This window comes from Equus caballus, chromosome 10 (genome assembly GCF_041296265.1).
Source record: "Equus caballus isolate H_3958 breed thoroughbred chromosome 10, TB-T2T, whole genome shotgun sequence".
NCBI lineage: Eukaryota > Metazoa > Chordata > Mammalia > Perissodactyla > Equidae > Equus > Equus caballus.
The window spans coordinates 48,571,292-48,586,711 of NC_091693.1; the positions used below are offsets into that span (position 1 = coordinate 48,571,292).

The following is a 15,420-nucleotide window of genomic DNA, read 5'->3' on the forward strand; positions in this document are numbered from 1 at the left end:
TTGGGGGACATGCTTCAGAGTAAACTCTGCTCCTCCCTCCCCCACCCCCAAAATGAGTGCTTTTCTGGTGGCTACTCTTTACTGTACTGTTAATTTTAAACCAAAACCTTAAGTATTGGGGATATAAGCATGTCTTCACTATGTTTTCTACCCCTCCAAAGAAGTTTTTATAGTATTTTAATCTAGCACAGTGTGTCACGTTATAGACCACATTCAAGCAAAATTTCTATGGAAAACATGTGCTTTAGCCCTTTTCTCAGAAAGAAGTCCACACTGTGAAGGGTATAACACAGCCCCAGCCACCATTCCCACTGAATAGGGAGGTTGCACTGCAGCTGGCAGATCACGTTATATTACTTTAGTAAGTTGTTTGCAGTAAGGTATTATGGCAAAATTACTAATAAATAAAGAATCTTTTCTCACGTGATCAAAATTTAGTACCAGTCCTTTTCATTTTATTTACCTATTTGATTTTGGAAAAAAAGACGCTGGCTCAATTATTCCTATTTTTGAAATTAACTCATCTTGTCTGAACACAGATGCTAATTCCAATAAGAACCTTTATATGTACAACAGTTTTTAAACTGCAAAACTCAAACCGCCAATTTTCTATTTATATTTGCTCACAAGCTTATCATATAACCATCATCATCACGGACTGAGCACTCTAAAACTACCCACTTCCATTAACCTTTAATCCTGGTTTTTATCTCTTTTTTTCAACTCCACTAAAAATGCAATCTGGAGCATTTACTACTCTGCTACTTACTTCCTACTACTACTAGTAGCAGTTTACCTTATAAACGTAATTGATTCGTGTTGTTCCCCATGAAAGAGACTTACTATTCTGAATTCCCAAAGATTCATATTGTACCCAAAGAATACTCTAAAGGATAGCATAGCAGGTTTTAGGTTTTTGGGGGTTTTTTAATGGTTTTCATTTACTTTGTTCTCCATTGTTGTAAAGCTATTTTAGGAGCTGGAAATTACATTTTTCCCTGCTAATTTCGTCTTTTCCCATCTGGCAAACAATGGTTTTTATAGTTTTGAATAGATCTGAAATTATCATGGCTCTTGTTGTTGCTGTTCAACAAATTCAACTTGTATACAGCCCACTACCCCTTCCTTTAAACTCCTCTCTCAGGCAGAGGGGCACGAGCCCACAGGCCCAGAGAGGAGCACCTACAGCGGACAGGAGCCACACAGGGGACAGATCTGACACCACCCCTTTCCCAGCAAGCAAGGACGGGGGTCCGAATGACTCTACGCCACATCAACAGAACAACAAAGATAGCACATTTGGTATCTAACATCTTAATTTTTTTTTTAACGTAACAAGCATTGGTAGGTTGTCATACTCACCCATCGCAGTGTTGTAGGCATTAGGAAAACTTTTGTCTGTTCTCTGTCTCATGAAGACCCAGCTGTTGTTCTCAAATTTGCATTCTATAATTTTGTTGTCATACTGTTTTAGCTCTTTTGTCACCTGTTTTAAAAGAGAATTCAGGAAAATATTTAAGTCATTTGAAAGGCTTTTACTTCCACTATGTGACAGACGCATTAGGGAATGCCAAAAACACCTCAGTAACTTCAGGCAGAGCCTTTTGTCATCTGAAGTGTCTAATCAAGCCTAAGGATATGGTGTGCACGCCCTTATACACAGGCTCATTATCCAACATCTTATAAATAGTCGTGAAAACGGCTGTCAATATATAGCAATTAAAAGAGACCAAGCAGAAACCAGCCACTTCTGGGACAAATGCAAATATGTTACCATAGGGACCAACGCCTTCAATACTGTCTGTGTCCCTACGGCTTCAGAAATTGAGTGTGCGCTGCATAGGTTTCATCAACTTTCAGAAAGGTCTCACCACCTGAATTCCTATGTCCAAACCTAAGAAATTCCCCTTCCTAGTTAAAAGAAAAAGGTACACATCAAAAGTGAACATTAACATCCGATTCAGGCAATATGCATCCTCAATATTTTGCTTTGCAAGCAGTGATAATTAACCAAAAATCTAATCTTTAGACTACTTATTCTTTCCATCTCCAAACTAGTATGAATTTAGAGAAGAAACTACTTTTGATTTTAGTTGCTGGGTTTTTTGGCTACTTGACTTCAGATGATTGAATATGGATTACAACTTACTCTATCAAAGCTGACACGTATCCATGGTAACTATAAAACCTTTTAAAAGATATTTCATCAGGCTGTGAGGATGGTTTTCATAAATAGGGACCTAAGCTTATCTTTGCAGTTTTTAAATCAAATGCCAGTCATGGTAATATTTTAATTCTCTCCTCATCTTTCACAGCTAACAACTTTTCCTCACAATATGGTAGATTGCAATCATTTAGAATCATTTGCATTATTTGAAATGCTCTCATTTTTCTACTCACATATTCACTACCACCTAGGAATATGAAGGAAGGCAAATTTTTAAAAGATGCTTTCAATTCAAAGATTAGCCATGCACGTCTTCATAAAAACTTTCAAACTGTATTTCTTTTCCCTTAATGAGTATTACACTTGATTGGACTATTTGCACTTTCAACAAATCCAAAAGGCCAGCACATTCAGTGGCTTTGGAACCAGACCCGTTCACAATAGTGATGTTCCACTTAGCAAACTTGCTAAATTTATTCTCAAATATTCACTATTCTAGTCTCAACTTCCCTCTCTTCCTTCCTAGGGATGGGCCTCCTTTTACTTTTGATACATTACCTACATCAAGTATTAGGCAACTCATTCAGTTGGGTAACCACATTTACGTCATATCAAACGTGGAGTCTAACAGAGATGTTTCTAAACCTTTCAGGGTCTCCATTTTCTAATTTCTAAAATGGGCAAAGGAGTTCCTAATTTACTGGGATATTGGAAGAATGATAAATGAAAGTGCCTGGCACACAGTAGCCAACCCAAATTCTTAACTGAATATAAAATTAGGAAATGAAATATTGCTTATTTAAGAAAACACACTTTACAGGTAAATTCACTAAAGAAACCAGGATGACATGAAAAGGTATATTTTGAAAACAGTTGTCAAGAAAATCATATCATATGCATTACACAAGAATGGCTTGCTATCAACAATGTGTAGTCCGTACTCTTACTGACTAGCATTTGTAGTAAATCTTTATCACATGGGTTATCGTTCTTGTGTTCCTAGTTTCAGAATTGCTATAAATTAGGTATTGCTCAATCTGACTACAGCAATTAAGTAGTATTATTAAGTATCTGTGTATCTATTTGGGCAGGCATTAACAATCTGGGAAATAGAGCTTTCCAGAAAATGCATGCACCTGCCACAATACTAAACTAAATGTATTTCCGTGTTCAAGAACAGAACATTGCTCTCCATCCACCACGTCAGTTATATTCCCAAGACAGGCGCACTGCAAGGTACTCATTTGGTTAGGGAGTAACACATATTTAACTGACAAACATAACACTTCTCATATATGCACAAACTAAAGATAGTTGTCACTAATGGTCAGATCAAGAGAATGACTGGCATACAGGGGAGGAGTTTAATTTCAGTATCCAAATTCTAATTTGTTACTATGATGATAATCATCCTCACCAATTATATATTATTATTTACTAAAAAAGGACCCTGTTAGGCCTTCTATAATCAACTCTTTATTCTAGTTTGAGTTAATGAGAACTTGAAAGTAATAAGAATAAAATATTTATAAATCAGGATTTTATACTTGTACCCATAGATGAATTAATGAGAATTTTTTTTTTAAAAAAAGAGCAATATACAGTGTATTTTATACTGAAAAGTTTTTTTTTAATGTATCCATCTTATTGAGTACCACACTTTTTACACTATTTGAATCTACCAATAATACGGGGTCAAGTGACAGTCAGATGAAACTAGACCTACTGCCTCTGAAGATTTTAACTTAGAGGCTTAGTGATAATACCTGGAATGAAGGGCCCAAAACAGAGGCAGACAGAATCACAGATGCTCCACCCTGCACTGTCTTTGCAGAACACCTTCTGTAACCTAAGTGCTGGGCACAGTACCAAGTCACAAAAGGCAAACCACCAGTGTTGGCTGAACCGATCTGCAGAGAGCAGGCAAGGACGCGTTTCTGTTTCTAGTGATGGGACAGAAGCCTCCAGAACCTGCTCCACGAGAACTGTTTTGTTATCAAGAGCTCATCTTTCTTTTATAGAGAGACTGCACAAAGGCTTAGCGGGAGGGGGATTTCTCTGAACTAATTTGCTCTGGTGACACTTTAAAATAACAATATCCTTAGACTGAGAAAGCCACCAGTGAGTTTTTTTAACTTTTAATTTTGAAATAATTTAGGCTTACAGAAAAGTTGTAAAGATAGTATGGAGAGTTCCTGTATTCCCATCACCCAACTTCTCCTAATGTTCCTACTTCACATATCATGGTACATTTATTAACTCTAAGAAGTTAACATTGGTACAGCACAATTCACTGAGCTACCGACTTTATTCAGACTTCATCGGTTTCCCACTACATCTCTCTCTGGTCCAGGATCCCAGCCAGGAAACCACATGCATTCAGTCATCGTGGCTCCTCAGTCTCTTCTGATCTGTGACAGCTTCTCAGACTTGCCTTGACACTTTGGAAGAGTCAGATATTTTGTAGAATGTTCCCTCAGTTTGGAATTTCTTGATGTTTTTCTCATGATTAAACTGAGGTTATGGATTTGGGGGAAGAATGCCAGAGAGGTGAAGTGCCCTTCTCACTGCATAATATCTGGAAGTATACGATACCAATATGATTTATTACTGGTGATGTTAACCCTAACCACTTGGTTAAGATGGTATCTGCCAGGTTTCTCTACTGTAAAGTTACAATTTTTCTCCTTCCCACACTCTATTGATTAGTTATGAACCACTATGTCCAGTCCTGCTCAAGAATAAGGGAAGTAAGCTCCACTTCCTGGAAGGAAGAGTATCAAAGAATTTGTGGACATCGATTAAAACCACCACAGAACTTAGTAAGTTTCTTGAGAGAAATATTTTGAGTATATGAATAGCCTGTTTCTCCTTCAAGTTTCACTCATGAATTTTAGCATTCATCCATGAATCTTGCCTGCAGCAATTATTACTGTGGTGTTCTGATGGAATTTTCTACTTTCTCCATTCCTCCTACATTTGTTATCTGGACTTCTTCTGCAAGGAAGATTTGTCCCTTCTCCCTCATTTATTTATTTGCTTATTCATCTCAGTATGGACTCACAGATATTTATTTTATTCTTTGGTTTAAGAATAAAATACTTTCATCATTTATTTTTTGCTCAAATTGTTTTAGTTTTGGCCACTGGGAACTCTCTCAGGTTGGCTCCTGTGTCCTTTTAACTTGCTTCCACTTTTACTTATTTATCTACTTTTAGCATTTACTTTCTGGCAATGGAAGACACTAGTCCAGACTCGTCTTGTATTTTCTCTGCCCTGGCCCTACAGTCAGCCCTGGGGTCCTCTACTAGCACTTTATAAGAACAAAATTATTCTTTGACAGTCCAGGCTATGCTCACAAAGTACTGCCACCACTTGTTCTGGTTAGAACTTAAAATCATTATTGAGAGAAAGACAGGGAGGGAGAAAGAAAAGGGGAGGGGGGAGAGAGAGACAGAGAGGGAATGACAGTGAGATTCAAAGTATAAATATATGTTCGTACTTAGAGGTTTCCACACCATCTTTCACGAACTGCTCTCTGGAGCTAAACTAAGTTGGTTGTTTTTTCTTTTCTGAAGTTATAATTCTACTTTTTGACAATTCAAGTTCTACCTCTATAGTCTGACTGAAGGCAGATTTTTAAAAACAGATCTCAAGTAGACAAACTCAAACAAAAGTCTTATTTTCATGTAAATAACTTCAATTTCTAGTACTTATGAAGGCAGAGAAAATAAAACAAATCAGAAATGAAATGGAATTACAAAGGTTTCCTTGTGGTGTCAGAACAATACAAACCGCTTAAATCTGAATTATTAGATAAACAATCTTTTAGAAGTGCCATGTTATAGTAGGGACTTGATAAATTACTTTTAGAAAGTGCATCCATCTACTCAAGGAAGTATAACACTTGACAAGTTACCCTTCTAAAAAATATGCTACATTTACCACTTTAAAAAAAATTCCTCCACTATAATCTATTTGTGCTTCTACCTCCACAGTGAAGAACTATGGCGTAAATAACACACCCTGTGTTTCCTAAGTTAGAGACCCAGCAGCAGGCTGTCTTCCCTGCATGAACGGTGGGGTCCTCAAGCCCTCCAATCAGGTGTTCAACTAATGGGAGTAAGTAGTCAATAAAAAGAAAAGAGCTAGAACTCCATCTTATTTCTCCCAAAGGTCACTACAGACAAGTCACAACTCCAGGGTATGAAATTTCCACTAAACTACAGATTATTACCTTCTAATAAAATCAGAGTTAGCAACAGTTATTGTTCAAAATATAATAACTCTTCGTAGAAAATAACTGGACTGATAACAGCATGTTAGTAGTAGTTATTGGTGGATGGTGGAATTAGGAATGACATTTTCTTCTCTGTGTTTTGCTGTATTTTCCAAACTTTCTACATTATTCATGCTTAACTTTGATAATTTTTAATAATAAAAATTGCTAAAATAAACTGTTTCATAAGAGATGATAAACATCAGGTTGGTTTTTAATGTAGAGGTATTAAAAAATAAGAAGAGATAGGGGCTGGTCCCGTGGCCGAGTGGTTGGGTTCGCGCGCTCCGCTGCAGGCGGCCCAGTGTTTCGTTGGTTCGAATCCTGGGCGCGGACATGGCACTGCTCGTCGGGCCACGCTGGGGCGGCGTCCCACGTGCCACAGCTGGAAGAACCCACAACGAAGAATACACAACTATGTACCGGGGGGCTTTGGGGAGAAAAAGGAAAAAATAAAAAATCTTTAAAAAAAAAAAAAAAAAAAAAAGAGAAGAGATAAACATTTAAATAGAAAAAAAAGTCTTGGAGTAAGGCCCTAAGTCCACAGGTCCCTAACTGCAACGAGTACCCCAAGACGCTGCAGCAAACTCACAGAGACACTGTGGGGTAGTTAGATTTTTAGGGAAACATAGTGACATGTGTTGGACACCATCCAAACTACTGGTCAGAGAGAGTTCACGGTTTCAATATGAAATTCCTTTAGATGAAACTATATTCCTGCAAAGCTGAGTTTTCAGCAGTTATTGTGATAAAAACCAACTATCACAAAAATCAACGTGGAACAGTAAATGAGGCTCGTGGTGTATAATCTGATTCCAAGGTTCAGAAGTCACGCAGTCTTTGATACATGTTGTTAGGACACAAACATTTATTAAGTTGTGTGGATCTATCCACTTAAACAGAATTCTTAGGTATTTCTTTTGGCTTAGAGATGCTGTGTATAAGGCAAAATGAACCAAGAATGTTTGATAACCTCTGCCCTAAGTCCTTTTCATTCATCCTGCCCCAGGTCCTAGTCTTTAAACGCACACATTGGCACTTAGAGGAAATCAACCATAGTAGTGAAAAACTTGGCTTGAGGTGCAGAAAATAGACCATGGTACAGAATGAGAATTTCTATCAAGTTAACTTCATTCTCTTTGCTCTAGATCACTAAAATAGGTACTCCTCATTGATCTCCCCATTGTCAGCACAGTACCCAGTCCGGAGTAGATCAAGGATGTTTACTGAATTTAAGAGAATCAGGAGCCTCAGCTTATCAACCAGCTTGCTATTGATGGCTGGTTAAGTCAAGTCAGCTAGTACCATCTCCAGCCTTTTTCTACCTCTTTCCTCCTTTCCACCCTTTCTTTTCCCCAAAACAAAAGGCTTAAGTATTCTCAGTTTGTTATTTCAATAAACGCATAGAACTGTACTCTCTATTTCTGTGTGCCTAAGGTGGAGGTGACGCCACTACTAGTCTTTGCTGTCATGGTATTAAAGGTAGCATTTTCCTTTTGCAAGTGACGAACAAGAAGAGGAAAGGGAAAGATAAAGGAAGATTTCTTTGTGTTCCTCCCTCCTTTATTGATCAGGCAATGTCAATCATTTCTAGAACTGTAAGAGTCATGTTTATATAAATAAATATTAATAACTTACTTATTGAACACTTGGTATGTGTCAGTATTAGAAACTAGTGATCTACACACATATTTAATTTGCAATCTTATAGGTAGGGATTATATTGCTGCCTTTCGACAGGCATGGTAGTAGACTAACGCTTAGAACAGTTAAATATCTCACCCAAAGTCACAGACCTAGAAAATGGAACAGCCACGTCTCAACTATAGGTCTTCCTGTCCAATGCCACAATGCCATCTCACATCCCACCAGTTATTACAGAGCCTGGCACTCTGTAGATAGTAAATGCACAATGAAACAGACAAGGTTATTTTCCTGCTCAGATTTCAGCTGAAACTGGGTACAGATATCTCTGCATGCATAAAAAGTCATATGTTTCAATCATATGAAAACACAAAGACATTGGACCTAACTCGGCCACAGCACATGAGCTGTAGATCCATCCTTCCTGCCATCTGACGATTATTATTGAGCATCCATGTGCTAGGCAAAGGGTTGTGGACTGGTGACACAGACATGATCCCTGACCTCTGGAATGTGTAGTCTAGTAAATAGTCAAGTAAATAATTACAAGTTATGATAAAGGCCACGAAGAAAACAATATATAATAGAGAGTCATGCAGGGAGAAAGATACCTGGTTTTAGGCAGGGTAGACTGAGAAGATACTATTTAATTTGAGACTTAGAGGATGATAAAAAGCCAGTTTATAGAAAGAAGGAAGGGAATCAGGGAGAGAAGGAGGAAAGGGGAGAGAAAAAGAAGGAGGAAGAGAGGAAGGGAATTAAGTGGGAGTGGGCAGGCGGGCGGGGGCAACACACACACACACTTCAGGCAGTGATTAACAGTGTGTCCAAAGGTCCGAGGTGAAAAAGATCTTAAGATCTTGGCATACTGAAGGAACCAAAAATAAAGAATGTTCTCTACAAGCCTTGGAAGGGGGTCCATATAAGCCTGCCTCATTCCCAAACTCTTCCTCTTATATACTATATCCTATACATACCCTTTTATATCACATGCATATATAAAGGGAGTCCAGCTGCCTATTTCACACTTTTATTTGAATGTCCAATAGACTTCTCAAACCCAACATGTTTAAAACTCAACTGCTCATCTTCCTCCAAATCTATTTCTTCTTATCTCATTAAATGGTAACTCCATTTACCCAGTTCCCCATGCCAGAAACCTTGGTGTCCCCTAATCCTTTTCCCTTTTATTTTCCCTCATATTCAATTCATTGCCAGGACCTACCAATTCTACCTCCAAAATATACTCTGAATGTGTCTATTTGTCCCCTCTCTTTCTGTCATTATCTTAGTCCCAGCCATCACTGGCTCTCAGATTCCTGCAACAGCTCCTGTACTGCTCTCTTCTACATTTTTTCCCCATTTTATCAATTCTTTACAGTGCAGCCAGATTGGTCCTTGAAAAATGTAAATCCAATCAAGTCATTCCCTTGCTTAAAAGAAAAACAAATAAAACATATACAGGCTGAAAAGGGATAAATAAGACTTTCTCTATTCACAGGAGACATGATTACTTACACAGAAGGAATCTACAATGATGCTCCTAGAACTGACAAGTAAGTTTAACAACTTTACAGAATATAAGGTTAATATACTGAAACGAATTTTATTTCTATATATTAGCAGTGAACAGTTGGACATTTGGAATTTAAAAAGCATCATTTACAATAACATCCCCCAAAATGAAATACTTAGGTATAAATTAAAAAAAAAAAAATACACAGGATCTGTATGCTGACCACCACAAAAAAACCAATGAAAGAAAGAAATCAAAGAGGACCTAAAAAAATGGAGAGCTATATCACGCTCGTGAATTGAAAGATTCAGTATTGTTAAGATGTCAATTCTTCCCAAACTGATCTATAGATTCACCATAATCATAAGCAAAATCCCAACAGGATTTTTTTATAGATATTGACAAGCTGATTCTAAAATTCATACGGAAAGCCAAAGTAGCCAGAACAGCCAAAACAAAAAGAAGAACAAAGTTGGAGAACTGGCACTAACTGATTTCTAGACTTGGGATAAAGCCACAGTAATCAAGACAGTGTGGTGTTAGTAAGCAGAGAGACACACAGATCAGTGCAACAGAAGAGACAGCCCAGAAGAAGAACCATAATTATAAGGTCAATCAACATTTGACAGAGGTGCAAAGGCAATGCAATGAAGAAAGGATAGTCTTTTCAACAAATGGTGCTGGAACAATTGGATATACACATGCAAAATAACAGACCTCACCCATATCTTACAGCATACACAAAAATAAACTTAAATGGAAAATACGTCTAAAATAGAACCTAAAACTGTAAAACTTATTAAAAAAAATAGAAGAAAGTCTTCATGACATAAGGTTAGGCAAGATTTCTTTAAAAACAACACCAAAAGCATGATCCATAAAATAAGTTGCTAAGTTAAACAGCATCAAATTTTAAAACTTATGCTCTGATAAAGATATTGTTAAAAGAAAAAAAGACAAGACACAGATTAGGATAAAATATTTGCAAATCACGGATCGGACCAAGGACCCATATCCAGAATACATGAAAAACTCTTAAAGCTCAGTAATAGAAAACAAACAACACAATTAAAACTGGGCAATCAATCTGAACAGATACGTCACCAAGGAAGATACATGGATGGCAAATAAGCACATGAAAATATTCTCAACACATTATTATTCATTGGTAAAATGCAAATTAAAGTCACAATGAGATATTACCATACACCTACTAGAATGTCTAAAATAAAAAATATTAGCAATATCAAGTGCTGACAGCAACGCCAAGCAACTGTACTCTTATACATTGCTAGTAGGAATGCAAATTGGTATAACTACTTCAGAAGGCAGTTTAGCAGTTTCTTTATAAAGTTAAACATACATTTACCATTAGAGCCAGCAACCTCACTCCTAGGTACTTACTCAAGAGAAATGAAAAACATATGTCCACATAAAAATGTGAATACAAATCTTTACAGCCATTTTATTCATAATCACCCCAAAGTGGAAACAACTCAAATGCCCTTCAACCGGTGAAGAGAGAAATCCTGGTACAGCCATACAATGGAATACTAGCTAGCAACAAGAACTACTGATAAGTTCAAAAATGTGGATGAGTTTCAAATGTAATCTGCTAAGTTAAAGAAGCTAGACTTAAAAAGCTAAAGCTTTTTAATGTGATTCAATGTACACGGCATCCTGGGAAAGACAAAATTACAGGAAGAGGAAGCAGGTCAGTGGCTGCAGAGCTTGGGAGTGGGAGACGTGGCTGACTACACAGGGATGGCATATGAGTTTTCTGGGGGGTGGTGGAACTGTGCTACATCTTGACTCTAGTGGTGGCTATATGCCTGTATGCATTTGTCTAAACTCACAGCACTGTACAGCAAAAGGAATGAATTTATTGTATGTAAATTTTAAAAGATCAATCAAAACATAAAAGAAACAAGAAAAATGTTAATTAAAAAAAAAGTAAATCCAATCATGTCATCCCCTTGTCAATGGCTTCCCATTACAAAGCACTCAATCCACGGCCCCTGTTTATCTTTCTAGCTCATATGAATTGTCTTACAGCATCCTATACCTTTCCTTTACATTACTTATCATTATTTGTAAACATAACTTTTTGTTATCTATTTGATATCTGTTAATATTTAGAATGGCTAATAATTACTGAATATTAGTACTGTTCTGAGTGCTTTACATGGATTAATTTATCTAATCCTCACAACAACCCTAGGAAGTAGCCCATTTTACAGGTATTTCTAGAAGCAGAGGCACAGAGGAGTTAAGTAATTGGATTAGGGTCTCATAGCTAGTAAGTGGCAGAGAAACATATTGTACCCCTACTAGTTTTCTAATACAGTATCTAATTTAATCTGGATGAGAATCCAACGAAATTTCGAGAAGTGGAAACTGAAGCCCAGAGAGTTCAAATAACTTGCATAAGGATACAGAGCTAATTTGTTTTGGTATCAGAATCCAAATTCTGGGTCTTTGTGAATCAAAAAGCTGTGCCCTCCTTTTCCCTAAGAATCTAGGCTCTAGGTTGAAAAAGTATTAAACGAGGCAAAGGTAGACTACACTCGTGGACGATTTTACTTCTTGTGAAATAAACTGTAATTTAAGTAATTATTGCCAAGGATTACATTCCACTTGGGGGAATCTGTGGGTGGGAGACAAAGTGATGTGTGATGGGTGAAAGGCAGAAGGGCAGAGCATATGGGCTTGAACCAAGCACAAGGTCAATCAAGTTTCTTTTGCTTCACTTTCCAAATGCGTGCCACTCTGACCTGCACCAACTCTGCTGTTTGCTATTCTAGTTGCAGCACAAACCACAATTCATAGCAAATTGCAGAATTTCTCAATCATTAAGGATTTACAATAGGTTAATTTTAAAATGGGCTGCATTTCACAGCTGCAAAGCTTTTGTCTGATTTCTAAACCAAATGAGAAGCCATTATTGGATTGAAGACCTTTCCATGGGCATGACTAGCAAAATGAAAAAGTCATGTGGACGAAACATGCTGCTCTGCCAGGTAGGGCGAGGCGATAGTGATGGCTTACTAAACAGAGGGCCAAACTCTACGGCACAGTGTCTGGCCCCGTCTGTTGAGTGCCAAGCATGATGAGAATTATAAGCAGATCATGGCTTCAGTGCATGCTTGGGATAATAAAAACGATACACCACCAAGGAAGGTTTTACAATCTACCAGTAACATGGGGAGAAGGCTAAAATTCAATATGCGTGTCTAACACTTTTTCTTCTTCCTAAACATTATAAATATGACTACAGACTGATGTTACTTGTTTTTTAAGATATCTGTTCCACCGCCAATGCAAATAACTCATAAAGCATATTTTTCAGATTGAATTTGATAAATGGTCTCTCTACTTCTGGCAGTAACAAATACCTAACTTAAAGTCACTTTAATGATCATTAAATATTCACACTTAAGTTCACAAAGTACCGGGTCCAATGTTTTATCTAGGCAATTCATTAAGATGTCACTGCATAGTTCAAATTTACTTCAATGAGTCTTTCATTTACTTTCCAAGGACTTGCTAACAATTTGGATCCAATAATGTTCACTTATTTATTCCTTTAGCAATGTGTGCAGGTTACATATAAGTTTATCTCCTTTCTCTCACCCATTTTTAAACTCAACCATTCAACTATGCCCTTTTTATAGAGTAGACGCCTCAAGAGAACTGTCCCCCAGATAGATGTAGGTGGCAATAAACCAAAATGCCATAATAATAAATGAAGATTTCCTTCCTGTTCTGTCTACCACTTAGAATATAAAAAAAAATGTTGAAGTTCTTCCATTTTGATCATCTTCTAGAGTAAATTCTTGAGTGAGTAAATGACTAAGTAAAATGACTCAGTTTGCTCTAGCAGCACTAACAGGCACCGAAGCCTACAGGCCCACACACCTTTGAATCATTTGCTTGGGCACACAGAACTTCTTAGTTTAGTGATAATGCTCTGCGGTGCCCAGGACCATCTGAGCAAACAAAGCTTTCCAGGATTCCTTTCTTACCAGTCTGTACCTCAGGTCAGTGCAGACTCTCATGGAGATGTTCTGACCACAGTACCTGAACCTGCCTTTGGTATATGCAATCAGCCACTTCAAAGCATTCTTTTATTCTTTGCCCTGCTCATTACATTTATTATTATATATGCTTTCATTTCTTTTTCTTTGAGAAAGAAATCCTGGAGGTACTAACAAAGGCATTATGCTAATACAGACTGACAATAACACTGCTCAGAACCCTAGGGTTCTATTTTCTGTCTATGTACTCTTTGAATGATATTCACAATGGATTTATTTAAATCTGCCTCATCAGCTCCAGGTATTGGGGCTATCAAAAACCACTCAGAAGATGTTGAAAGTTTGAAAATGATTACCATAAATTATCTGTATCATGTCACATTCTCTAAATACCTTCTCTCCCCCCAATTTTTTTTCCAAAACACAAAATTACCTTTCATAAAATTCACTATTTTGGAGCTGATAGGAAACTTGGAGATCATCAAATCAAACACTCTTATTCCGAAATATTCAAGTACCAAAGCACATCCGCCATTATCTCTACTGATTAGTGTATCTTTATGTGTGTGAACATTCACGCATTGAAGAGGTATAAAAGCAGGGGGAAATAGCAAAATCATTATTTTGGTAACTTGCACTCAAAACTAACAATGTTTTTACTTAAGATATTTATTTTCATCAGAGATATTTACTTTTAAAATTATTGACTGAGATTTTTTTTCCTTCATGGGGAAAGGAAGGGGAGGGGAGGAAACTAACGTTAATTATAAATACACATTACTATCCTTCTTATAAAAATGAAGATATTAAGGATCAGAGTATTTAATTCTTTCATGGCTGTGTTTGGATCTACAGCTCTATATTATACTGTCTCTTGGTAATATCTAAGGAATTCAACATACTAGAGGAAAAGGAAAATTTTATCATTGTTCACTCCTAATCAAGAAATTACTAAACAGTTAAACCAAAGAGCTAATGGAGGCTCCTTTGCAGTCACCATAAACTAAAGGAGACATGTGGACTCTAGTAGGCCAGTTAAGTTTAATGTAGTATAATCTTCTCAAAGAGAAATGGTAAGAAACAAAGACTTCATGTGAGAAACAACAACAACAAAAAAACCAGACAAAACCCCCACCAGCCTCAAGTGCCATGGGTTAGCTAATACAAGTCTGGAGAAAAGAGGTGTGGAAAGAAGTTAGGAGGAACATAGTGGGAGAAATCTCAAAAGTGGGCAGGGAAAAGATGTGGAGAAGGAGCAACAGAAGTCCTCAGCACCTAAGCCAGCTCTGTGAAACGCAGTCAAGTGCTTTTCAGCTGAACAATACACCACAAAGATTCCAGCGAGGATTAGAGCGGTTCAAAGTGTCAGTCGGCTCTGGGGATTTAAAAGTCTCCTCTGTCCTCACAACTGGTTTATCTGCTTTTATTTTCAAACTTGGGTTGGGGGCGGGGGGGAGGAAGGGTCTTTGCAAAGAATTATGCAGGTACGTAAAATGTACAAAAATATAGGCTATTATCTAAAGATTTCTACATTTAGAAATATCTGAGTGCCCGATCTTTGAGAGAGCAGAATTGTCACAATTCACAACTCCTGAGGATCACATCTGGAACTGGATTAAATTTCTCATTTAGTTCCCTCGCTCTCCCACTCCCCCACCCCCTTAGTTTTTTTGTTCTAGTCCTAGTCCTGGTGAGGATAATGAGAACAAAGAACAAAAACCAAAATTACATGGGCAAAAACCCCAAAGCTTTGGACGTTCACCAATCGACTGCTCTT

General features: G+C 37.4%; 1 protein-coding gene across 1 annotated transcript in view; it reads right to left on the reverse strand.

Annotated features, from left to right (window-relative positions):
- The window catches only part of RNGTT (RNA guanylyltransferase and 5'-phosphatase), a 280,203-nt gene that overhangs the window by 2,702 nt on the left and 262,081 nt on the right, over window positions 1-15,420 (reverse strand). Inside the window, exon 15 of the mRNA XM_001503749.6 lies at window positions 1,363-1,486. Within this exon, the coding sequence (XP_001503799.1) occupies window positions 1,363-1,486 (124 nt within the window). The remainder of the gene's footprint in view (window positions 1-1,362; window positions 1,487-15,420) is intronic.